The 26,113-nt window shown below is 41.0% G+C and overlaps 1 protein-coding gene across 16 annotated transcripts in view; it reads left to right on the top strand.

Annotated features, from left to right (window-relative positions):
* The window catches only part of map2 (microtubule-associated protein 2), a 109,711-nt gene that overhangs the window by 73,279 nt on the left and 10,319 nt on the right, over positions 1-26,113 (top strand). For 4 of the 16 annotated variants that reach the window (XM_036004657.1, XM_036004658.1, XM_036004659.1 and 1 more), the window contains exons 1-11: positions 13,716-13,894; positions 14,003-14,561; positions 14,689-14,931; positions 15,434-15,571; positions 16,611-16,672; positions 18,006-18,137; positions 18,330-18,471; positions 19,021-19,077; positions 19,402-19,703; positions 24,080-24,214; positions 25,839-25,925. In XM_036004657.1, the coding sequence (XP_035860550.1) occupies positions 13,811-13,894; positions 14,003-14,561; positions 14,689-14,931; positions 15,434-15,571; positions 16,611-16,672; positions 18,006-18,137; positions 18,330-18,471; positions 19,021-19,077; positions 19,402-19,703; positions 24,080-24,214; positions 25,839-25,925 (1,941 nt within the window). In that variant the 5' untranslated portion in view covers positions 13,716-13,810. Of the gene's footprint in view, positions 1-3,511; positions 3,602-4,855; positions 4,931-7,547; positions 7,758-13,715; positions 13,895-14,002; positions 14,562-14,688; positions 14,932-15,431; positions 15,572-15,899; positions 16,438-16,610; positions 16,673-18,005; positions 18,138-18,329; positions 18,472-19,020; positions 19,078-19,401; positions 19,704-24,079; positions 24,215-25,838; positions 25,926-26,113 lie in introns of those variants that run through there. The other 12 variants (XM_036004664.1, XM_036004666.1, XM_036004667.1 and 9 more) reach the window with 9 other exon arrangements.

Below are 26,113 nucleotides of genomic sequence, written 5' to 3' on the forward strand. Positions count from 1 at the left end.
AAGTGATGTGACACGTTTTTTAGGCTACAACATTTTTCGTCACATACAGCAAACATCTCCTCACTATCCGCTAGCTGCCTGTCCCCTGAACACACTGTAAAAAAAACGCAGTCTCTGTAGACATCCCAGGCTCCACAAACGGCAACAAAAACAAGCCGTGCCAACCTGCATAACGAACCATAACAAATAGTGTTCCAGCCAATAACCGACAAGAAGGAGCTGGTTGAGCAGTGTGTTCAGGGGACAGGCAACTAGCGGATAGTGAGGAGATGTTTGCCGTATGTGACAAAAAATGTTGTAGCCTAAAAAACGCGTCACATCACTTAGAGCACCTTTAAGAGCAATTTAAGGGTTTTGTAAAAGTAGTCACCTCTGAGAATGTGGCTACAATAATGGAGTAGAGGAAGTGGTTTAAAAGTAAAGCTGAACTAAATCTGAATTACATTGGGACTGAAATCAGTAGACCACAGTCTGTTGCTATGGCAACACACATTTTGGGTGCCGGCTGGTATCATACCAAATGGCACTCCTGCTCTCTCTGTGCCCTCTCAGTTCTGCTGTGTGTGTGAATGTGTGTGTGTCTGTCTGGCTGGCTGTGTATTGCATTGACTCTGGGCTTCCAGTCGTAGTCTCCGCTCAGAGAGGGAGCGTTCTCAGCTTCAGTCTGCCTGTCATACAGGTAATACACGCTTTTACTTCATTGGGAGACTGTGTCTGTGTTTAGGTACGCAGTTACATTACATTGTTGATTATGGATGTAGATACACAGATATGATGTAACCTTTCTGTATATCAAAGGCTATCTAACAGCTATTTGTGCATGTGGGTTATTCTCTTGTCAAAGCCAATGAAAGGCAGGCTGCTATGTCATTTGACATCACTCTGTCAGAGACGTGCTGAGACAACCAGACCAGGCTAGTTGTTATCACTGCCAGCTAGCTTTGTGGATGTGACAAGGTCATTTTTTTTTTTTACAGTGCTATTGCTACGTGCTTTGTGTGCATTTTTGTGGATTTGTTCGGAAGACTAAGACTGCATGATGCCTGATTGAACCGAGTGCCCTCAATGTTACTTTTGAAATTTGTCCCTTTTTAAGTGTGTGTTTGGAAAAGAGACAGCATTTTTTTACCCTCCCAAGGAATATGCAAGAAGCCTCTTTCGAATAACAAGGGAGTAGTCCGCTAGAATTTTCTATCTTGTTTTTTTCAATTTCTGATCTCCACATAAAACTTTCAAAACATTACTTTGATCAGTTTTAAACTTGAACATATGCTATATATTATTACAGTCAACACATTTGTGAAGAAAATAATTCAGCAAAGGCTGCATTTTTCTAATGACACCAACACTAACTAAACGTGAAAGGTGATCCAGATGATAAATGTTTGAAATTCCAAAGACATTATTTAAAATCCTGACAGAATTCAGATGTTTCATATCCTTAAGAAAATTTGGGCGAATAGAAAATGCCCTTTTTTGAACATGATGAGTCAGGAGCCACATATTGTTATTCAGCTCATTTCTCCTGAGAATTTCTTTTAGAATAGCTTCCGAATTGGGCGCCCAGATAGCTCAGTTGGTAGAGCGGGCTCCCATATATAGAGGTTTACTCCTCGACGCAGCGGTCATTCCCCCCTCTCTCCCCTTTCATGTCTTCAGCTGTCCTGTCAAATAAAGGCATAAAAATGCCCAAAACATAATCTTAAAAAAAAGAATATCTTCCGTATATATGTTTACTAATTGCTTTGAGAGATTTTGAGACTTGCCATGGACAACATTACACAAACACACCTGGAGCATATTGTGTTTTTCGTGCCATGCCTTAGTTTAAAGGAAAGCAAGTTTTTCCCAATATTTTAAAAAGTCTCAATTTGGAGGTGTTGTCTCACTCAGAAAACTAGTGAGTATTCACACAATCTGACCCCTGGGCTAAGCTTTAGGTGCTGTTATTTGATGTCACAACCACTAATTGGGTTTGGTGTTGACACCTTTCAGCTCTATTTTCCATTGTCTATTGGAAGAAAGGGATTTTGACTGGAAGCAGTGAATAAGTGGTACATGTATATTGCACTTTGCTATTGAAAATGGGATATGGCTGCTTTGAGTTGGTGAGTGGGCTGTGTTAAGTGTTTCCGGAAGATGTGTGTGTGTGTGTGTGTGTGTGTGTGTGTGTCTGTGTGTCTGTGTATCTGTGTGTCTGTGTGTCTATGTGTCTGTGTGTGTGCAATTGCATGTGTGTATGCCTGCTAGCTTGTTTGTGTTGATGTGTGGGCGATGTCGAATAGAAAAGGGTCCTGAAACAGCAGCAGTAAAAGCATCACCCAATCCCACATAACCATTGTTAATATGCATTGCAAATGAAGGCTGGTTTGATTAGAACTCTACAGTACCCCAATGCATGCGTTATTTAAACTGATACATACAGACAGGCAGACAAATGTAAGCTTAAATGTAGACACTGTAGAACAGTTCAGTAAATTGTCCTTGTTTGGCTCTCAATTTGGGGAAAGACTGATGAAAAAGCTCTATTTCTGCATGAAAACACATGCATACATCATTGTCACAGATTTAGCTCTTTCTGCAAAATTCACCTACTCTTTGCTCTTAGTAGGTATAAGCGTGATCCTTTTCCTACAGTACTGTCCTTGTTTAGCTCCCACTGCCCACCAGTGTCAAACAGCCAGACAATGTTGACAGCTTTTTTCTAAATGTTGACACTACTATTATCATGAAGAGTGTACATTACATATTACTTAGGTTTTAATGGAAAAGACTGAATTCAGTATTGCATTTTACAAATGTTAAATACCTGCAAGCTGAAATTGCATTTAAGTGTCTCCTTTAAAAAAAATGTTATATTAGATAAAAGAGAGAAAATGTCGAAAACAGTTGGATTCAGCCCAGATTGGATTTTTTTTTTTTTAATATGAATTAAAGTGTTCACATTTAGTTTGGCAATAGCTAAATAATCCAGGTTTCATTTTTAGTCTGCACTTGTTTAGGAATGCTGGGTTTCCATAGCGACAATCACAGCCTTCACCAGCAGCTCCAGCATCCCCGCAGTTGTGGCAACAATTTCAGCTCCCTCATACTGACTTGTATTGCAGGTTTTGTTTTACAGTAAAATTAAATGGATGGAAGATAAGATTGTTGTGTTTTTTTCAGAATTTTTTTAAGTGTTTTGATATTGATAAACCCCATGAAAGTTGACTGAGCTACAGGCTGTCCTCCAGCAACATCCTGCTTCACATTCTCACACAGATTGAAACCTGGAAGCTGCCCTGTACAAACCACAGTGCACCGATGTACTGGAACAGCTGGAGAGTTGCTGCATCTGTTTTTCCAGTCTTGGGATTTAAACCAAATTAATTTCTTAAACTTTCCAACTTTGGTCACTTCTTCTAAATGTTTTGTGTGTGTGTGTGTGTGTGTGTACGTGTGTGCTTGTGTGTGTGTGTGTGTGTGTGGGGGGGGGGGGGGACTGCGTGTGACTGTATGTGTCTGTGTTCAGAGCAAGTTTCAGCACGGATCGTGCAGGAAGTGACGGCAGAGGCAGTGGCGGTACTGAAGGGAGAGCAGGAGACTCAAAGGCTGCCATCAGGTAAGCCACACACACACACACACACACACACACACACACACACACACACACACACACACACACACACTCGTACACACACACACACACACACACACTTGTATTTGTGCTGCATTCCTTTTCCATCCAGTGGTTACAGGGGGCTGTAGCCTGTCCCAGCTTGGCATTGTGCAGGGTACATATTGGATAGGTTGCCAGTCACCAATTCACTTAACCTGCACGTGTGCGAGGAGACCAAAACACCCATTGGTTTTGCTATTTAAATATTGCAGCTAGTCAAACTACATGAATAGAAAAAGGATCACACTCAAACGAGCCAGGTCTATCATTCAGAATTCCCCTTTTTTATCATGGGAAGACAGCATGTTTACAAAGTAAATAGTCATTCCTGGTAAGCATACACCAAACCCAGCACAGAAGAGATTGGGGAGAGATGATAATAATCCCTACCCCAATGTGAACCTAGGCCTAAAACCTACAGCTGTAGTTGCAGAGACAACAGGGTGTCTGAGTATTTTGTATGAGTATGGCAGTTGTCTGCCTGAGCTAACTCATGCTTTGCTGTATTTGCTCACCTCACCAAAAGAAGACTTTGGCTGTTTTGGGGAGTTAGTGAGAATAGATGAGGCAAGAACCGACTTTACATAGATTTGGTAAAACAGCATTATACAAATAACAAAATTAAAGGGAAATTAAAAGGATTTTTTTTTGTTCCAGAAGGATCTGCATGAAGTCTGATGAATTGCCTCAAGTGATGTCACTTATGTCAGCTGAAGACTACACGTTTGAAAATGTAAAAAATCTGGGAAATGTCAGCCAACTCCATAACTCATTAGCTGCTGACATAACACACCCCGAACTTTTACTACTGTCGGTGGCCAACTAGCATTGTGGGTTAATGTAGGCAGCAGATATTGACAAGGAATAAGAATGTAGAATACAAAAGATGATATCTCTGGTTCTGCTGCATCAATTTTAGTACTTTATTAAACTGACCCTCGGGGGTCCGACAATGTTTACAGTTTAGTTCACTGGTAGCTGATGGGCAGCATGACAGGGTTGCAGAGGCTGATATGCCCTCATTCATCCACAGCTTTTGATGATAATACTGTTTCTTCTTCAGTGTGGATCTAGCCCTTACTTGTACCTGTGTAGCTCTTGATTTTAAGTGAATGGCCGCAGATGATCCATGTCCTTTACAATATGTGATTCATATGACTATACAGTTTCTTCCTCTTCCTCTATGTTCCTTTGTAGTTGAAGACACTGCAAATTTGCCTCCCTCTCCTCCCCCCTCACCTGCTGCGGAGCACTTTGGTCCTCTGGAACAAGGTAGGCCAAGAATATGATTGGAGTGTTTTTATGGGAGTATGTCTCTAATGGAGGAGAGTGTAGTTTTCTTCCTTTCCATTAAGAAGCCCTGCAGTTTTGTGATCGCCACCACATTGGGGTACTGATGTTGGTTGGCTCTGGGGCTACTCTTTAATCCCCCCTCTCAGGACATACCCCACTTATAGGGGACAAACCACACATTGGTACCCATTCAAGAAACCTGTACATACCAGAGTTGCTAAAAGCAGGAACATGTTCTCCATTTTTCAGACATCCATTTCTTTTTAAATCCTGCTTTCTCCTTATCATACACCTAGAACAGATACAATTTGTATCTTCATAGTCATCGCCATTTATCTCTAAAAGAAAGAAGCGCTCACATGCATGATCACCTTGTTACAACAAGTGCCCTCTTTTTTTATCATCCTCTTCTTCCATTTCCCTTTCTAACATCCACACCTCATCTTCCCACACACTAATATGACAGCCAATTTACTGTAGGTAACCCTCCGACTTCTTGTTGTTTGTCTTTTTGGTTGAATTATTTCTTTTTGCATGTCTGATCATGGTGTTGTGTTTTACTGTGATTGTCCCCTGTCAGTCTTTTTTGTATGTGTTTTTTTGTGGGTGTATATGGCTATGGCTACAGATCAGAGTTTTAGCTCTATAAACATTACTTGAAGACATAGCTGCTCTCAAGCTAAAGCCAAAGACTGAAGCTAATTAACTAATATAATAAAGCCACTGCTACAAATGCAGTGTAGATGAACTTAATCATCTTGGTGTGTGTGTGTGTGTGTGTGTGTGTGTGTGTGTGTGTGTGCGTGTGCGTGTGCGTGTGCGTGTGCGTGTGCGTGTGTGTATGTATTTGTGTGTGTGAGAGCTATCTATTACAATATGCAATAACTGAAAATGCATTAGCTTTTACCTTAGTTGTTTTTTAACCTTGTGACACACTTTGATTCTTTATCTTTGACTTCTGAATTTCTTTTTAAGCAATGCAGTGATTTTTGTGCAGCTGCCTGCAAGAAATGGTTGTACAGTGTAGATCTTCAGTCTGCTTCATGCTTGGCCTGTGTCTTCATGTCTGCTCAGTCTGCATTCTGGCTGGAATGTAATGAGGAGAGTCTGTAGGTGGGTCAGCCATGCAACAAATACAGATGGTCAGTTGTGGTAACATTGTTTTTGTGGACAGTACAGTATAACAAGTATGGACTGATTTGAGGTCATAGGAGTTTCCTACATAAGGTTACAGTGTTGCGTGTTCTTGACCAAAAAGAGTGGTCAGAGGTTTAGTTATTTGGGATGTTGTTGGGGCCATGATACAAAACAAGTAGGTACTGAAAGGCTCATTCATCTCAAGACCTTAGATATGGTGTTCTTTTAAGTAAGACTTACTCTTTGTTGTAAAATAAGGGTTAGATGATGTCTTTGACTCGATCCTGAGATTTGTAAATGTATAAAGGTTTGTACGTGTAGTAGCAGTTGCAAAACACACATTACTGATTTTGTAACAACTACAACTACTGCTGTATTAGTCTTATAACTGTTGTTATTAGTGTTTGTGTCATTTGTCTGTTACTTAATCTTTCATACGTGAAGCAGTTTGTAGTGTTATCTTCCTCCAACGTTGCCAAACGATGCAATATTCTAATTCTCTTTGTCCCAGAGTATGGCTGGCCCCCAAAGCTTTGTCAACTTTGAGTTGCTTATTAATGTCTCCTTGTCAACGTCCTGTGTGTTATGTTTTTCTTGCTTTCAATCAAGCTTTGTCTTCTTCTTGCATTCCCCTCTCTGGTGACCCTCTCTCTTTTTGTTGGCCATTTTAGATTTGTCTTCTTTTTTTTTCTTGTTGTCATTTTTTCCCCCTCAAGCTGTATCTCCCTTTTCACTGCAAAAAATGTCCATCTTAAGAGGTAACTTGAGGATTTATCTAGTGAAGAACATGATAATCATTTAACAGTTCCTAAATATTTTAGGACCACAGCTGGCCCCAGTTAAACTGCTAATTTAGTATGACCTCCTGTTCAATCAAGTATCTTCTCTCGCTATAAATTCCAACTGATGACCTCAGCCAAAACAGTATTGTTCCAATGGTCCGACTAAGACATTTCTAAGTTAAGATACTATCCTTCCATGGCAGGTTTTTATTTTATTTTCTACGCAATTTAATTCTGCATATCAACAGATGCCAAAACGCTAAAAACAACCTTAATACACATAGCAAATGTATATGGTGTAGTTAACTAATGTTGAATATTTTTTTCTAAACTGTGAAAGGTGTTAATTCTTTAGTTTAAAAAAGTCATAATAGAAACAAGTGAAAAATAACGTGTGCAAAGGTTTATTTTTGTTCGTTCTTTTTTACCTAAATTGCAAAACCCCTGTTCACTTAGCATCCTGTCAATGTTTTCAAAGAAAAACTAGATTGGAAGACTCAGTATTATGTCAAATCACATTTAAGATGGACATTCTTTGGTGTGTTCTCCATTTCTTTTTTGTTTACTTCTTCCTTTTCCTTCTTTCCTATCTTTTTCTTCCTCTTCGCTCTCTCTCTTTCAGTCCGTGTGTCCAGATTTCCCTGCAGTTCTTCTCCTTGTGTCTGTCTTGTTTGTAGATGTAGGGGATGAGGAGGAGGCGGGCCCTCTCCGTCGCTTCCAAAATTCTCGGGAGAGGTGCAAGTTCCTCGCCCCCTCCATCTCAGTTTCCGTGCCCGAGGACGACCCCTACCACTCCGACGAGGAGTACTATGAGCACCCATTGTTCAGCCCAGAGTGGACGCACTCGGGCTCTCGCCCCACAGGGCAGGCCTTTAGACAGATTGAAGGTGAACCACGCATGGTTCCTCTTTGCCATTTCCCCCCTCCATTCCTCTCTCTCTCACTCTGTTTCTCTCCTTTCTCTTTTTAACACCAAATTCCTCTCCTTCTGTGATTTGACCTCCTCCCTCCATCCCTCCCGTCTCTCCGTCCGTCAGTTCGTCTCTTCGTCAGTCCTTGTGTGTGTTTGTGTGTCCTTGTGATGTTCGCTCAAAATCTGAGCAATTTCATATTTGTTTAACAGTCATATTTCTTTTTTTTCCTCCATTTATTTCACCCAAAGCCATTGCTACCTGTGGTTGCCGTGCCGTTAAGTCCAACACATAGCAGTGATGTCTCTTAAAGTAGGATTCACTCAATGGACATAATACTCTACATCTCTCATCAGTAAGACCACTTGGCCACCAAGGTTTACTTTTGCGGCAAGAAGTAAGGTCCAAATGGCTTTCATAAATATCTCAGAGATACGGTGCATGATTGATAACCTCAATGCACAAATTCCTCCAAACCAATCATCTCCCAGAGTTGTTTTGGTGCATTCCTCAAGATGACCCCTCACCCGCTTAATTATGCCGTACCATGTCAAACCCCCTAAACTCGACCTAAGCTACTCTCACACACTTACTGTAGCAACAAGGAAGACTTTCAGCTCCACACACTCGCAAACACTTATACTACATATAACCTTCCACTTTTATTATCTTTAGAAACACAAGATAGAGGCAGTTTAAAAGAAACCTATGACCTATGTATTTACACTTAGGCTGTTAAGAGCACACACCATAGCCTGTTATGTTATCTAACCATCAAAATAAATCCTTTGGGTGGGCAGCTTAATCAGAGACAATAACTTAATTTTCTACTTCTGCCTTCTCCCAAAACATACCCTGATAGAGCTTAACTCCTGTAATACATCTCGCTAGTGTAGCATGTTTAAGTAAGACTAACACAATTCATAACATTGATGTGGTTGGGGAAAAAAAGTATTGACCAATCTCTAAATGGCTATCCATCTGTTTTTAAAAATCTATGCAATCATTCCAAAACACATGACAAAGAAGAGCTGTAAAGAGAATGTCATTGTCATAAATAGTGTTGATTCAGACGGATTCTAAACTCCCTTAACATGTCATTGTCATTGCTACCAAAGATTCTAGTGGACACATTGTTTTTACCAACAGCTATGTAGCATGCAGAAACGTTTGGCTGCAAAGCAGCTGAATCGAATTTGTGTAACCTACGTAAGAACTTAAAATGTTATGCAGCAATGTCTGCTGAAGACCAAAGCTGCACGCCCTCACATTAACCATTACTCAGGTAAAAATCCCATCTGTGCAACGTCAAGAATCTTTGCTTTTTACTGTAATGGACTGCAGCTCTTCAAGGTCGCCTTTTGTAAAGAGCCAGGAATTTCAGAAGTGCTCTGAACAGAAGGGTTTCTACGATAATGCAATGTTAGGCCAGTGTTACAGTGTGAAGTGTTACAACTTAATTTATGTTTCCATTTTCCTTGGTAGGTCAGTCTGCATTGAGAGAAAGAGAGACGTGGAAGTGGTATATTATTTACAAAACTAATTCTTGACTATACATTAAATACTGAGAAGAAAAAAAAGATAGATTTTGAGAAAAAAATCACTCATGACTTTAACCAAGTTGAGATTAAAAACCTCTTTTTCAAGGGAGTCCTGGCCAAGAAGCAGCAAAAAAGTTACAAACATACAAAACGATTACATATACATTATGAAAAAAAATTACAAAGGATCGACTCAAGTGCTCTCAATCTGGACTTAAAAGCGTTCAATGAAAGTAATTCAGTCAATTCCAGTCTTTTTGCAACATGTTCCATGGGTGGGGGGGCTGAGTGAACAAAAGCCCTTTTTCCCAGTTCTGTACGGGCAAGTGGAACAGCGAACAACAAAAGATCATTCGAACGCAAACAGAGCCAACCGTGAGATTAAATTACAGATGTAAGAAGGCAAAAGACCAAGCATGGCCTTATAAATGAATGTATACCAGTGAATGTATATCTTTAGTATCCTTGCATACTGGGTACACTAAGCACCCAAAATAGAAAATAATACAAACCGAATGAAAAACCACCCACACACAACACTTTGTACTATATGTGTAATGTACCTATATGTGTGAACAGACATACACGTTAGGTCATCTTTTCCCAGAGCTGAAGTGTCCCATCATAAGTTGTGTTCTCACATAACCCAAGTCTGTGTTGCCTGTAGTTTTAATGTGTCCCCCTCTCACCCTGTTTTTGAGAAGAAGAGACCATGGAGGCTCTTACAGCTGAATACGAGGAGGAGGTGGAAGAGGAGGAGGAGGAGGAGAGTGCAGAGGCAGCAGAGTTCGAGGCAGCTCTTGATGAGCAGCAGTGGAGGGGGGAAGAGCCCGAGCTGGACAGCCCCCAAGCTGAGCCCTTAGAGCAGGCAGAGGTTTCCATAGACGAGGCCCAGGATCTAGACCTGGAGCCGGCCGAAGCAGCTAGTGCTGCTGCAGAAAGCTCTATGGACAGAGAGGAGGATTCAGAGGGTGGGGAGAGTCCTGAGACAGGTGTGTCCTGCCCTCTACTCTCCCTGCCTGCATGTTACTGTATTGTCCACTGTATAAGAACGCCAGATGTGTCAAAAGGAACCCATAAGCACATAACATAAGCATTTAGGTGGAATGGCAAGTAATCCTCCCTGCGCTGTGCTGTGGCTGCAAGGCAACACAGGCTTGTTGGTGAAAAGAGTCACATTCTTTTAACTTAACCTGGTTTTATTGTGTGCTATCTTTGCGCTTGTATTTTCTTTTTCTTGCTGTGGTTTTCGGGGCCGGCTGTTTCGTATTGGTATGATGAAGTGAAGTGTTGCTGAACGTAACAGTGCTTTTTTTATAACCAGCTATAAGCTTACAGGTTCTTGTTGTGTTTACACATGGCTTGGTGCTGGTATGCCAGTGCTATGCACTTTTTGTAACCATAAATCATACTTACTAAACATGAGTCACTCATTATTATCGTAATTCTGTGTACATAATTTGCAGGGTTGTGTTGGCTGTCTCATGTTAAGTGTGGTATAGTTGTCCGAAATGTCATGAAATGCATTATCGTATTAGCAAAATTCCAATTCATTTGTTTTTTTTAATTTGTTTTGGTCACTGTTAGTGACAATGTATGGCATTTCTCTGTCATTCACCAGCAAGGTTCTTCTGTATTTGTGCCAATATTCTTTGCGTTATGGTATGACATATTAAAGTCATTATTAAGAGCCAAAATTAATTTGATGTTAATGAAACTATGTGATTTGAACTGAAATTCTCATAACATTTCATTGTCCTTACAAAGAATGACAGAAATGCTATTCTTTTTGTATCTGATGTTTTGAAGAGTCGCATGGATATCTATCCCATCTATTATTGCTTGTTTCCCATAAATCAGCATCACAGTTGCCTAATGCCGGTTCCGTCACATACCATCTCATATTCTCATCCATCTGTGACTTGGTGGACCCCATAATCTCGCCATACTTCAGTGATGGCCGTATCATTGTGCTGTAAGTTTCTGAGGAAAGCTTTGCCTGTTTCTGTGATAACGGCTTTCCCAGTCCCTAGCTTACAAATATCTCACTCACAGCATGCCAAAGCATTACTATTCTATGTTGATCAAAACAGCCAATTTACAGATGTCATTTCAGCTTTGAAGATGGACTCAGACAAGCAGGGCAGTGAGAAAAGTGGTTCCATGAGCCCCGACAGCATTGGATCGGAGAAACGGCCGGAGGAGTTTTTTGAGCCCCAGATGCAAGGGTTCTTTGCTGGTGAACGAGTTGTACCAGAGAGCCCTACCATGGATATATCAGAGAGCCCTACCATGGATATGCCATCCTTTGTACCTCTGAATGTTCAAAACCAAGCCAAAGAATCTGCAAAATCACTCACACTTCAGCCTGCATTTGGCGAGCCAATCACAGTGTCAGAGAAACAGCCATCAGTGGAGGTGGTGGACATCAGCAGCATCGGTGCTCCCTCTCTTCCCTCGCCACTGGGAAACAAAGTTCAAGGAGAAGACTTAACGAGGGCTGCTCCAGACAGATCTGGCATGTCAGCATATTTTGAAACCTCAGCCATTGAGGTTGATGAAGCTCCCCAATGTAAGGGTGAGGGTTATTACGAACTGAGCCGATCTGGTGAAGAGAAGAGTAAAGTTGATGCCAGGCCTCAGGAGATCAGCTACAGCACACTTGCTGAAGCTCAGGATAAACCAGATACTAAAGAAAGTAAAGCAGCAGACACTAAAGTGTTCACAGTTCCTGACAGGAGTAATGAATGCAGGCTTTCCCCGGGTAAATTGGCCTTAGAGCAGAGGAGCTACTCACTTAACATCACCATTGGAGCAATGGATCCGAGTGGCCAAGGCAAACCTAGAAACTTCTCCCCACTGGCCACAGATATCATGTCATACACTAGTGGAAGTCTAGATGAGTCAGCAGACTACCTCCCAGTCACTACACCCTCCATGGATAAGCCTCCATCCTTGCCTCCCCTGATCCTGGAGACTGCAGCTTCCATCACTTCAGATTCCTCATCTCCTCCACAGACCACTGAGCCACTTTCAAAGCCCAGCCCTGAACTGGAGTCGCCAGAATCACCACAGCACCTTAAGAGCACCTATAAAAATGGCACAGTAATGGCGCAAGACTTGCCTGAGATGCTGGACCTTGCTGGTACCCGTTCCAGACTGGCGTCAGAAAACACTGACCCAGAAATCAGCCGGAGAAAGTCAATTCAAGCTGATTTCCCAGCATTCGCCGATGACCCACTGGCTAGCCTAGTTTCAGGGGAACTAAGTCCCGGGGCCAGAAAGAGTGACAGCCAGCTGGAAGAGATGGGCTATTGTGTGTTCAGTGAATATTCAGGACCCATGCCATCACCTGCAGATGTGTTCAGCCCTACAAACATTTCTGCGCAGGTCTTCACCCACTCTGTCCTGCAGGAGAAAGTGGCTGAGCAAGCTAGAAAGTTAGGAGTCAGAGACACATCTGTGGAGGACAAGAGCCAACCATCAGAAGTTGCTGATGTCACTGAAGAGAAAGACCAGAAGCAAGTAGAAAGAAAAGATTCTGGTGAAGAAAAGGGCAAGGAGGTTGTAGATGAACAGTCGAAAATATCTATAAGTGAGATGCCACCTGCTCAGCCAAGTGAGTTCTTTGTGACACCAACAGTCACTGTGACTCTAGAAGAAGGCGGGAGGTCCGTGAGTGAGACTGAACGACAAGCCAGTGGGGAAGGCTCAGTGTCAGAAACCGAGATTGCTGACTACGAGCGGCAGATCCGCAAATTGGAGATGGAGGACAGGCCTCTCAGTATGGAGGAGGAAAGAGAACTGCAGGAGCTTAGGGAGAAAGTGAAGTTGGTCCACCAGGAGGCCTATGAGGAAGTGGATGCCGAAGATGTGTACCAGCTGACCGGCATGGCCAAGGACCGGATTGCCAGGCCTGTCAAAACTTCACCTACTTCGTCTGTGGAGAGCAATATCGATGATGACAAGCTGCTGTCTCCAGTGCTCTCACCTTCAAAGCTTAAAGAAAGAGAAGTGTATGGTTCCCCCAAAAGAACAGTTTCACCAGTGGTAGGAATAAACAAAGAGAAAGAAGAATCAGAAAGAAAGATGAGGGAAGAGCAAGAGAAGGAAGCAGCCGAGAAGAAACTGAAACAAGAGAAAGAAGAGGCAGAGAGGAAAATCAGGGAAGAGGCAGAAAAGAAAGAAAAAGAAATGAAAGAGAGAGAAGAGAGGGAAAAGAAAGAGAAAGAAGAGGCAGAGCGACTGCTTAGGGAAGAAAAAGAAAGGAAGGAGAAAGAACAGGAAGAGCATGAGATGAAAGTAAAGAAGGAGAAAGAGGAGATAGAGAGGAAGGAGAAAGAAGAAAGAGAGAAGGAACGAGAAGAGAGGGAAAAGATGGAGCAAGAGGAGAGAGAAAGGAAAGAGAAAGAGGAGAGAGAGAAGAAAGAAAGAGAGGAAAAAGAAAGACTAGAGAAAGAGTTGAGAGCAAAGGAAGAGAAAGAAAAGATGGAGAAGGAACTAAAAGAGAAGGAAGAGAAAGAGAAGACAGAAAAGGAATTGAAAGAGAAGACAGAAAAGGAATTGAAAGAGAAGGAAGAGAAAGAGAAGATAGAAAAGGAATTGAAAGAGAAGGAAGAGAAAGAGAAGAGAGAAAATGCATTGAAAGAGAAGATAGAAAAGGAATTGAAAGAGAAGGAAGAGAAAGAGAAAGTGGCTGAGATGGACAAAAAGGTCGTAGACAAGCCTGAGGAAAAAACAACCATGAAGCCTGGGGAGAAAGAAGCTGAAAACCCTGTGGAGGCTAAACGGGGGCAAGAGGAAGGTGAGGAAGATGTGTTAGAGAAAGCAGGTGCAGGAGCAGCAGTGGTAAAGGAGATCCCAGAGACTCGTGCTGCCATCGAATCAGTGGTGACAGTTGAAGACGATTTTATCACTGTGGTCCAGACCATTGATGAAGCAGAGGAGCCGGGACACAGCGTTCGCTTCTCCGGTCCACCTGAGGCTGAAGCCCTTGATGTCGCTGCACAGAACGAGGAAGAGGATGAAGACGAGGAAGAGGAGGAGTCTGTGGAGTTGGCCCAAGAAGCAGACGTGGAGGCTGCAAGTCTAGAGGAGGTGGTAGACGTTCCTGAGACCCCTGCCTCCCCTGAGAAGGAGGCGCAAACCGTAGAAACTGAAGGACCGACAGAGAGCTACGATAGAGATGAAACCACAATGGACGACTCCATCTTGGACAGCTCCTGGGTTGACACACAAGGTGAGATCTTTTTAATGGTTTGTTCCTTCATATTGCTGTTTTTCCCCTTTCTTGCTTCTTCTTCTTCTTCAAATAAACACATTAATACTGTCTTGTATTTTTCATGGCCTGCTTTGCAACACTGCAGATGATGATAAGAGTATGGCGACTGAACAGATTGAGCCTTTGCCCAAAATGTCCAGCCCAGTCAAAAAGCCTGCTGTGGTCCAGACCAAGCAAACACAAAAGAAGAAGATGGAGAACCAGGAAAAGCCGGTCAAACCAAAGGCCAAGGGAGGGCGAGCTAAAGGCAGAATCTCCACACCAGAACGCAAACCCTTCCGCAAAGAACCTGTCTACATCCCCAGAGAGGAAACCAAGAAGAAAAAAGGTCCTCATCATTTTGTTTTCCTTTTGAACTGTTAAACTGTTCCTTGTCAAAGTAGTAGTTACTTATAAATGTTGTAGTTAAAGGTTTTCACTAACCATATATCTTACTCACTGCTCCACAACTGTAGTGCTTGCAATAGAATGGATATTATTATACACTCCTTGTCCTGTCCGTTCAGTAAAGCCATTTAAAGCACTGGCTTGACTTCATCATGTGTCTAAATTGGGCTCTCTGCTGTTCTAATTCACTGAAAACAGCATCTTGTGATTTATTGCTTACCTATGCAGCTGTTAGTGTCAAAACAATGTGCAGTCTCATAATAACTCACTGACACATTCATTTGAGTCAGCTATTTTTAGTATAGTTCAACAAATGTGACAACTAAAAATTGTTTTTTGGGACTGTTTATCCTGCAGCATTCCATATTTCAACATGGTTCAGTGTCTGTCTCTGCTTTTTGTTGTGTCTCTGCTGTTGTCAATGGCTCTGTTTCCTCTGGTAGCTGTCATAAGGAAGGCCGAGCTCACCAAAAAAATGGAGATTCAGAGTCAATCCCCATCCAAGAGGAGTTTGATGAAACCAGCCGTCCGTCAGACCCGCCCCACCCAGCACCACTCCTGTCCTAGAAGGAGAGCCACAGGTGACACATTGCCTTGGTCTGTCACACAATTGCTGCTTTCTGCTGGAGAGCCACCAATTCCCACTGCAACTTACTTCCACTGTCGGCTTCAATTTGGTTTTGGCATCCATTTTGTTTTGTTGGTTACCGTGGTTTGCTTTTGTCATGTGTGTTTTGTTTTTGATCACAATAAAAATTGACTGCCATACATGTTTCAGTTGCCTTCATTTGTTTTTGTGCACATCCTCTCTTTGTTCTTTTAAGAGCACCTTAGCACCAAGCTGAAAGCATTTTTTTTTTCAAGTTCGTGTTTTCAGGACTGAGTGAACACTTTCCAAGTACACTTCTACATCACTACTGCAATGTCAGCAAAAGCAAACTTTTCAGCTGGTGTTAAGATGCATCCTTCCTTTGCTGTTTCCATTTCCAGCTATCTGTTTTTATGTTCTCGGTGAGCAGTTGGTGGTCTGAAGCTTTGTCCGTATCATTTAAAGGTTGTCTGTTAGGTGTGAAAAACCTATAAAATGTTCCTGACCTTTCTGATCTTTAACAATTACATACCCACTTAGCTTTTTTCAACCTATGGTTGCCAGGCAACTAGTAATCCATGGTTTTGTTCTATAGAGCGGATACCATAAAGACTCTGTCCCAGAGGCAGTTTGCACTTCATTTTCCCCTGACGGGCTGAATTCTGTGTCACTGATGATGAAAGCTCAGTATTCTGCTGCACTGCCCCAATTAGATTATTTTCCAGGGTCGCCTTACGTAACACAAAATCCCCCATTCTGTGTGATATCTTGCCAAATCTTTGCAGAACAGAGCTCTCAAGAGGGGAAGCAACCCGCTCCCACAGAGCATGCGATGTGTCATATAGCTAACCATGCCAGGTTTGGGAACACAAAGTTTTATTTATACGTCTGTATTTATGAGAACCAAATATGCTCACTTATACTTCAAAGATGGACATTTCAAAGGTTCTTACTACTTCCCCTTAAGTGTATGAAGGTCAAAACACGTATGTTCTAATATTCCTGTAATTCTGTTTCTGTCTCTCTCTCAGAGGCGCTACCAGACAGTCGTCAGCCTCTCAGTGTTGCCAAACCGTCTCGCGACAGAGCATCGGTGAGTACACTCCAGCCATAACAATGGCATGACCTCTGGCTCAGAAATCCCTCTGAGAAATACCATATAGAAGCTTTACTGGCAGACAGCCTGAATTACCAAGCAGGATTGCAGTAGGACAATTCAATAAACGTCAATCAGGACAAACTGAAACTGAACTTTTTCCTAAACAGCAGTTACTGATTGATTTGTCTCCTAAAAACTGGACTCTCAAAAATGATATCTGCTGTCACTCATCGTTTTGTTGTCCTATAAAGAGCTTTAGAACAGAAATGTTGGTAAACATGAGCACGCTGTGCACAATTTACTGACATTGTATTACAGTATGCAATAATGCATTATAAAGTCAAAACCTCTTGCTACTAATATAAAACTAATGCACAAGTTGCCTCGTGCATCTTTAATACAGACTCTGAAACAATAAACACCACATTAATTAGGCAGAATAATTATCATTAGAATTGAGACTTATTAAAAAGCTGTTACATATTTTCTCTTGTGACTTCCAGAGCAACCTAATCATCTGTTTAGATAAACACATTACATACTGTTTAAGCGATTGCTGTCTTCCCTCTGTCTATCTAAGCCCTAATCCCTGCATGAATAACAGTGCATTGCATTTCCGTATTAACACCACTATTTGTTTTCCTTTGTATTTTATTTTTAAAAATGGTTACGTTGATTGCGTTTGCTTTTTTGTAAAATTATTATATTATATGTATTGTTGCGTTGTTTAATGGGTTTTTGCACAAGTAGCACAAGGCAGATCCATTTAGAGCATTTTTTTACTGAGTGGGTGTCGAATTATCCTGTGACATTTCTCCAACGGCTGTGGTCGTGACTCCATTTTACTCCTCCACCATGGTAATGACAGTTATGGTGTCTAAAATAACACAGTTTCTGCTTTCCTTAAATGTCATGTCATTACAGCATACTTTAAGTGTGTTCTGTCACTCTGAGCCCACATTTTTTACTTTTGATTTACAGACGTTTTCTAGTTCATCCATGTTACCATGGTCTGCAGTGTAACATGAAATCTTGTATGAGCATGATAAACGATATTCTTCAAATTCTTGTTTTTTGTTTGGCATTTTGATGTCATATATTTCTTAACAGACATGTTCACAATGAATGTGCATGAATGGATGTTGTGATGGGCTAGTATAAAATTTAAACACACAAGATCTAATACTAATACCTCGTCCCTCATCACACAAAGGATACATGAGATCTTGATAATGCATGTTATTTTCACCACTCTTTTGTCATCCTGTGTCCGGTATTTTGGTGCCATACTACTCACCCACCGGGCGTCATCGTTGTACCATCTCAGTGCCATGCCCATCGTTTGCCACTAACAAAGATCCCCACCTCCATATCCAGAGTGGCTGCCTCATTAGATAGACCTCGCCCATCCTCAGCAGAGCCTCAGGGCTTCCCAGTATTACAGAGATTCATAGCCAAGGTAGGTAAATGGTAGAGTTGTACTGGCGCTGCAGAGATTCCAAAAAGAACATAAAACATCTATATATTTTTACAATATCTTCCTACCTACACCTGTTGTTTCACCTTTTATAAAAAAATAAATAAAGATAAAATACACAGCCTCACTGGCCTAAGGATCTACTTCTTGTCTCTGGTGTTGGTTTCCCAACAGGACGGTGGGTCATGGAGCCCTGAAAAGGGGTCCTCTGTGCCGCGGCATGCCTCCATTCTGAGTCGCCGTGCATACCATGACCAAGAGGAGAGCTCCACCTCCATCACCAGCTCCGGCTCCACGGCTCCTCGCAGAGCCACATGTAAGCTGCAGCTCCTCTAATCAACTACTTCACAAAGTATCAGTAGTTGGTAAAACCATCAGCAAGATGTATCAGCCTCCAGTATGAGCCACAGAAGATTGATTACCAATATGAAAGCAAATACTGTACCAATGCTGATAATTGATTTCTTGAATTTCACTAAAGAGAGCTGCCCACCCCCTCTGTTCAACTAGCTTTTTTAACTCAATGAGTTTGTTTCATCTGTCTTTCTGAGAAGCTAAAACACATTCCTTGGTTTTGTGCAGGTATCTACTACTCTACCAGAAAATAGTAGAACAGGTTTTTTTTAGCATTAAATAAGACACTGTATGCTCTATTTTCCTCTCTCCAGTACTCTTTCACCATCTCTATGTAGCTATATGCGAAAGTGTTTTTGTGTTCTATTTACATTTGCCTTTAGCACAGATAAAGGTGAATTAATTTGGAATTGGACATCCAAGAACCCCTAAATGTAATTTTCTTCTTTCTTTATTCCCCCCCATCACCCCCTAACTAAATCTGAAACATTTCCTCTTTTGCCTCCTTTAGCGTTTCGCACAGAGATGAGGGCAGAGCATAGGACAGGACGAGCCCCTAGCATGACAGGTAGGTGGGATTATTTATACTTCTGTCACTATGATCGCTGTATTGGATAACATTAAATTGTATAAGCACAATATAATTAACTAGTAACTCGGTGTATATGGATAAAATAGTCTGTGTTTCAGTGTCATGAAATACTGTATATCTGGTGGTCTGAGAAGTGACTTTTAAAAGCCTAAAATCCCAGCATCTGTTGAAGTAACGATGGACTCTTTAACTCTGATTTCCCATTCGAGACATTGACATTACCGACATTTCCAATAGTTTATAAAACAGCACCTCCTCAGCTATAAGCTTTATCCTTATATTCCTCCCCACCAATTACAGAATCAGTGCGCTCCCGTTCGGCTCGCAGTGGCCACTCCACCCCCCGCACCTCTGGCTCTACAGCCATCACCCCAGGAACCCCTCCCAGCTACTCAGCGTCCTCAAGGACCCCTGGAACCCCACGCTCCCTCAGCTTGATTTCCCAGGAAAGGAAGGTGGCAGTGGTCCGCACCCCACCCAAGTCACCTGCAACCACGCCCAAGCAGCTCCGCATCATCAACCAGCCACTGCCTGACTTCAAGAATGTCAGGTCCAAGATTGGCTCCACAGAGAATATCAAGTACCAGCCCAAAGGAGGACAGGTGATGCTCTTCTCCCTCACCTCCTCCAAAACCTGTAGTTTCTAGCTACTTGCTTATTTCATTCACCTCTGCAATGTTGCATTTCTGTTTCTACTTGTTGCTTGTATTTTTTTGTTTTTCCTACGTGTCTTTGTTTTACTAATGATCTCAGAGATGGTTATTGTCTTCGAGAAGTCTATTTTTGTTAGTTCATGTAACATACAGAAATGAAAAAAAACTTTATCAGTACCCCCTTCTGTCCATATAAATGTAGATAATCAACTGCATACAAAGAAACTTTGTGAATATCTCCTACCAGAATATGCCCTGGACTCTGTCCTTGAACCATAAAGCAACAGCACAGGGTTAAGTGGCAATAAAAGAAACAGAGAGACAACAACCTTACCATGTATCTATGTATAAAGAAAAAAATCTGTAGAATATATACCATTGGTATGCACTGAGGCCAGCTTTAAATGTCCTGGTACTAATTGAAAAAAGGTTGTTTTTTTTGTTACGGAGCGAGGAATGGCGGACCCAAAAATGCAGAGACGATGCGGCAGTGCAACGTTTGAGGATAGGAGAAAGAACACAGAAAACAACAAAGGGAGACCTGAGGATAGCAGGCAGGCAAAAAAGATAATAAAAGTAAAACTGGCAAAAGGAGCTCACAGCAACAAAGTGGGTAGAACACACACACACACACACACACACACACACACACACACACACACACACACACACACACACACACACACACACACACACACACACACACACACACACACACACACACACACACACACACACAATGATCTGACAAAGACAACACAGAGACTAAATACACAAGGTAACGAGGGTGAAACAAGAGACAGGTGACACGAGGGCTCAGGAACAGGTGAAACACATCAGGGTGGGGCAGACAATCACAAAGGCAAGAAAACACAAGGCAGGAAGTAAAACAAGACATGACATGGGAGAAACAGAGACTACAAAATAAAACAGGAAACTGAAGCATAATCATACACAACGATGAAAACAGGGTAACACGCAACAGACAGAGACAGAAAACAACTAGGAACCGGGGAATAAATGAACACAATAAAACAGGAAAAACTATAACAGAAAACCACAACCATGACATTTGTCACAACATCTTCTGGCTTTTTTTTTGGCCTTATGTTTATTTCCCATGGTCCTTCTCTCCTACCTCTCCACACTCCTTGTCTTTTAGTCTCTTTGCTACCTCTTTCCACTGTTAGTCCCTAAATCATCCTGCTGAAAGAATGATGTGTTGTGGAAGAGAGTAAAAAATATTTTCTCAAACTATTTATTAAACACAGAATGTGCGTTGATTAAACTTATAAAATAAGTAAAAAAATCGATAAACTTTTTAAAATGGATATATGGGAATGACATTTTGCTTTTGATATTTGATATAAATAATACCATCACTCAGCAGAAATTATTTAACTAAAGATTTGTCAAATGGCTATAGATAAGATCTATAAAGGGCTGTCCATGTTACTCTGATGGATGTGTACAGAAGTAAGCAGTTGTTTGAGAACACGTTAACGGTTCTGTTGCTGTGAGGTTTGTATAGACTCTGTCTGCCTTTCAATGGTCAAATATTGCTTAAAGCAGATTTAACATGATTCTGATAAAACACCCAAATGTACCAATGTGCCTCAGTTCTCTGGCTGTATTGTCATCCATGAATCAATAACATGATTTATTGGGATAAAAGCTGAGATGGAGATTGTTTTAAGAATGATTTCTCCACAGTTTTCCCGTTGATAAGATCTCAAGTAAAAATCAGGCCTCTATGATAAATCGAGTCAAATATGTACTCATGATACAACATGAGGACCCAGGATTTAATAAGCAAAAAAATGTGACCTGACTTTGACATCTCGGCGGGTGTTGGAGCTGTGAGCAGTATTTGTCCTTTCAGTTTTCCCCCCAGCTCTGGGAACATAGGACAGCACTTCAGCTAACATAAATCTGCATATCAAGTCGTGTTTTCTATTGCTGCATAGAATCTGCATTAGCAGGGTGTTTGGGAGTGTATACCCTACAGTTTGACAATATTGTGTTCCAGTCTGAAACACAAAGTCAGCGCTGCAACAGGAAGAACAGTGATGAAAACAGCAGTGTGTCTGTAGCCATCAGCTCTTACAAGCCTCCCCTGATGACCTGATTAGGATTCTAAGTGTTTGGCTGACATCTTTATGACTTACCAGGTCTCTGTGCTGCTCTGTGCAGCCAGCCACAAAATAGGGATGGATCATGCTCCAAACACCTGCCTGACATCTGCAGGAGAAACAGCCTGAGTTGAGTTTCAGTGCATATATATATATATATATATATTTATTTTTTTATTTATTTATTTTTTTTTATTTCATTTTGTCGAGATAGATAGATAAATAGATAGGAGAATAAGGGTCCTTTGTTTGTGTGTGCTTGTGTTTAGCTGTGAGCATGTCACACTTTTTATATATATATATATATATATATATATATATATACATCTGATATCTGTAACACAGTGTGTCCTGTAAGAAGGTTACCTCCTCATTAGATACACAGTCATTTATTAATTTCTTATGGCATGGTTTTTACCCAAAGTGCGTGTGTGTGTGTGTGTGTGTGTGTGTGTGTGTGTGTGCACGTGTGTGTCACCCCTAGGTGGCAGTAGGTGTCTCCTGTCAGACACAAAGAAGTAATGGCAGCTTTCGTCTAAACATAGAGGTGACTGTCTGGTCAGAGCAAGTGATTCCCCATCTTCTCTTTGGCCACAAGCTGCCTAACACAAAGTTAAAATTTGATCTGCCTCTTAAGGCAATGGCTTTATGGTCTTTTGACGAGAGGACTCAAGGTGTCTAAAGGCATATGTATGTTTTATGAGATTCAGAAAGAAGTGTCTAGAAAAACCCCAAGGCATCTATTTGTTTGTGGATTTAACTAAAGCACCTCAGAAAGGGGTGAATAACTACTGAATGTGAGGACAATAATAGAAATACAACAAAAGAGTTCTGGCATTTGAAAACAATATATTATGTATAAATTATTTTATTAAATTTTATTTGTTAATTCTACATTGATTTATTATATTATTATACACAGTCATTGTTAATGTCGTCCCTTTTCTGTCACTATTGGACCCCTGTGCTTTATACCAGTATAATAGCAGAAAATATAGACAGAGGATCCTTTTCAAGACATTATTAATGTGGGATCACATTTACCAATAATATAATTTGACTATTTTAGCTCCAAAGTCCGTAAGTGTTAACAAGCCAAGCTAAACTTCAAAGTGATGCTGTTTTAAGGTTCATGCAGTCTTATTAAAACTATCTAAACTATCTGCTGTTGTTAACAGAGATGAGTAGTTCATGTAGAGGTTTATACAGTAAGTACGTTTACATCCATACTATTATTCCACTATTATTCCGAATATGACAATATTCCGAATTTGATACAGGTCATGTAAACAGCATATTCCATTTGGATATTCCGAACAAGGCATTTTTACGAAAATAGCATTTTCCGATTAAGACATGTGGGATATGTCGGTATTATTCGGGTTTAAGAGGCATTTTTTGGACATTAATACAGCACATTCGGAATATGCGTGTCAATCAGGGTTTTTACCGCAGTTTACGGCCTGTCGCCTGTTTACGGCTTCCTGTCAGCTCTGTGCGTTGTTCTGGTTGTGGTACACAAACCAACCAGCCAACAGTTTGCAAGGCTGCGGTAGAGATGCATGTAAACGTAGTCACTGTTGCCACTGAATAAGATGTGTAAAGATGGCAGAATGGTCAATTCATTCCCTGCTGTCCTTTGCTTATCTTCTTCCTCGAACAGCAGAATATTTAAAAGTATATAGTGAAATGGAATACAAAAGCCACCTCTAAGATCATCTTTAACTTCCTGCACACAGTTAGAAAATTGAGAATAAACAAGCTGGTTCTACTGTGGTCCTCTTCCCTACTCACTTGTATGTCTTGCTCCCCCCTGTGACTGATATCTTCCTGAATTACCCTTCTGTAGCATATTGCTGTTGTCGTGCAGTAAGCTCCTATTTCCACAATGTCAGAACTAAGAAATTAAGTCATGTTTTAAGCTCAGTTCCAATTAGGTTTTCAGTATTCTGGTGGGTTTTGATTATCTTAGGGATAGTCGAATCCTCTCCAGCCATAGTAGACTATGCAATATTTTAGTCACCCAGAAAACAGTTCACATGACAGCAATATACTCCTCTCCTGATCTCTAGTAGTTCATAGCAGCTCCATGGTCCAAGTAGTTCCAATTTCCAAGCAGCTGTAGTGAGCTTCCCCCAGCCAATAATAGGCATCTGTCCCGGCCACTGACCTGTTCAATGATTGTCCTCATAGAAGCACAAGGACCAAAATATGCCAGCAGAGGCCAAACACAGGGCCTCTTGGATCTGGAAGTCAGTGCTGCGCCTCATCTCCATTACTCTGTGCCTGTCAGCGGCACACAGTGTGACCTGGACCCGAGACCTGCTGGTACACCTCAGCACTGTTAATAATAGCACCATGTGTTTATAGAGCCTAGTCTTGCATTGCAGTCCTATCTCCACAGCGCTGTGGAGATAGGTCTGGCCACATACATATTTTATTTATTTATTAAATTAATTTATAAAATAAAGTTAACTGTTCACACAATACAGTAACATGAGCTATATAAATTAGCTGGATACATGGTTAAATGTAATTTGCTCTTACCAGTGTATTGCCCTGTGTACTTCGTCCATAGCAATTCCCACCAATCAGGCCCAAAACATCTCAGCTAGAGAGTAAATGCTGTAAACATATTTTTTGTAAATCTTTACAATCATTCCCTGAAAGAACCAAGCAGGCCTGCCTTGTTGCACAATCCACATTTTCTTCAAAACTTGCTATTTCAGTGTGTAGCTTGCTAGCTTGAAGTTTGTTTTGTTTCCCGACGCGAACAGAGGCAACACACAGAGCGAAAGGTGAGGGACATCCGGCCCGTGTCAGGCAATTATCCTGGAAATATACTTCCGTTGATCCAGACTATATAAAGCCTGGTAAAGACTGTGCCAATGAAATAATTGAAAACTTTTACAGTGTTTTATTCTAATTAATTATGGTATTACAGTTAGTACTTTGAAAAGAATATTGTTGATTGATTACATTTGCATTTTAATAAGGCATTAATAAAGTCAAAGCAAAAAAACTAACATTTAATGAAATTGTTTATTTTACCAATTAATAATTCTGTTAACTTTTTCTTTTACACGATTAATTGATATTGGATTTTTGAATATTTTAATGAAGTCCAACCCACAGGGCAGGAGCTGTTTGGACAGCTGTTGTAGGAAGGATTCATGATCAAGCCAATCAGAGCTCCTTCTCCGTAGGTTCAACTTAATTCAATTGTAACAGTAGGAATATAACTCCATATAGGTACCTACAGCTTTAGATTCGAGAGGTTAGTTTTTAAATAAAGCGCTTATTTAATAGAAAATGTTTAGGCAGGAAACAAATTGTCAGATGGAAATTTGATAGGCAGACCCATAAGTAAAGTAAATTCCAATTTGCAATTCCATATTTATAAACTGAGTTTATGAATGCATCATTTCAATGTATTAATTTATTATAAGTAAATTATTTGATTATATTTGAACTAGTAAAAATCTAAATTTATTTGAGTGGCACACTCCAGGCACAGTCGTTTTCACATTTAAAGGAATGCACAAAGCTTCTGGCCTGTTTATTAGCTTAACCATTATGGGAACGCAACAATAACCAGTGCGAATGATAGATTGTCTGTTCCACTGGCTCGTGGGACACTAAAGTTGGTGAGAAAATTTGAGTTTGGAGGAACTCTTAAAACATATGCTGCAGGGTTTAGCACGAGACTGCCTCTTTCACCAATGTTAAGTTTTGATAACTTTTTAAAGGATATTCTTTTATTTCTATCAAAACTCATCAACTAATGCAACAAATAGGCAACAGTAAAGGGCATGCCATTTATCTACATGAAACCTGTTTTATTGCGTTGTATTTCAGTATAATCTATAGTTTCTCGTCCCTGTGGTGTTATGACAAGCATTCATTCCCATCCACCATGTAAGAGGCCCATGCTATCTCTCTATTTCTCTAGATTCATATTTTAAACAAGAAGCTGGACTTGCAGAGTGCAAAATGCAGCTCCAAGGATAATCTGAAGCACTCTCCCCATGGAGAAAATGTATGTACCTTCTGTCGTGACCAGTTGTTTTCCCCCCTCCATTAGATGGAGGAGAACTGTGAAGACCATAATTTAATTCTAGTTTGTTTCTACTGTATATTTTTAGTTCAAGTCCACATATGCAACAAGGTTCTTTTTGATGTGCTGTGCAAATCTGTATACATGGATAGCTTGATGGTCTAGTATCA

Source organism: Sander lucioperca, chromosome 8 (assembly GCF_008315115.2).
Source record: "Sander lucioperca isolate FBNREF2018 chromosome 8, SLUC_FBN_1.2, whole genome shotgun sequence".
In the NCBI taxonomy this organism is placed as follows: domain Eukaryota; kingdom Metazoa; phylum Chordata; class Actinopteri; order Perciformes; family Percidae; genus Sander; species Sander lucioperca.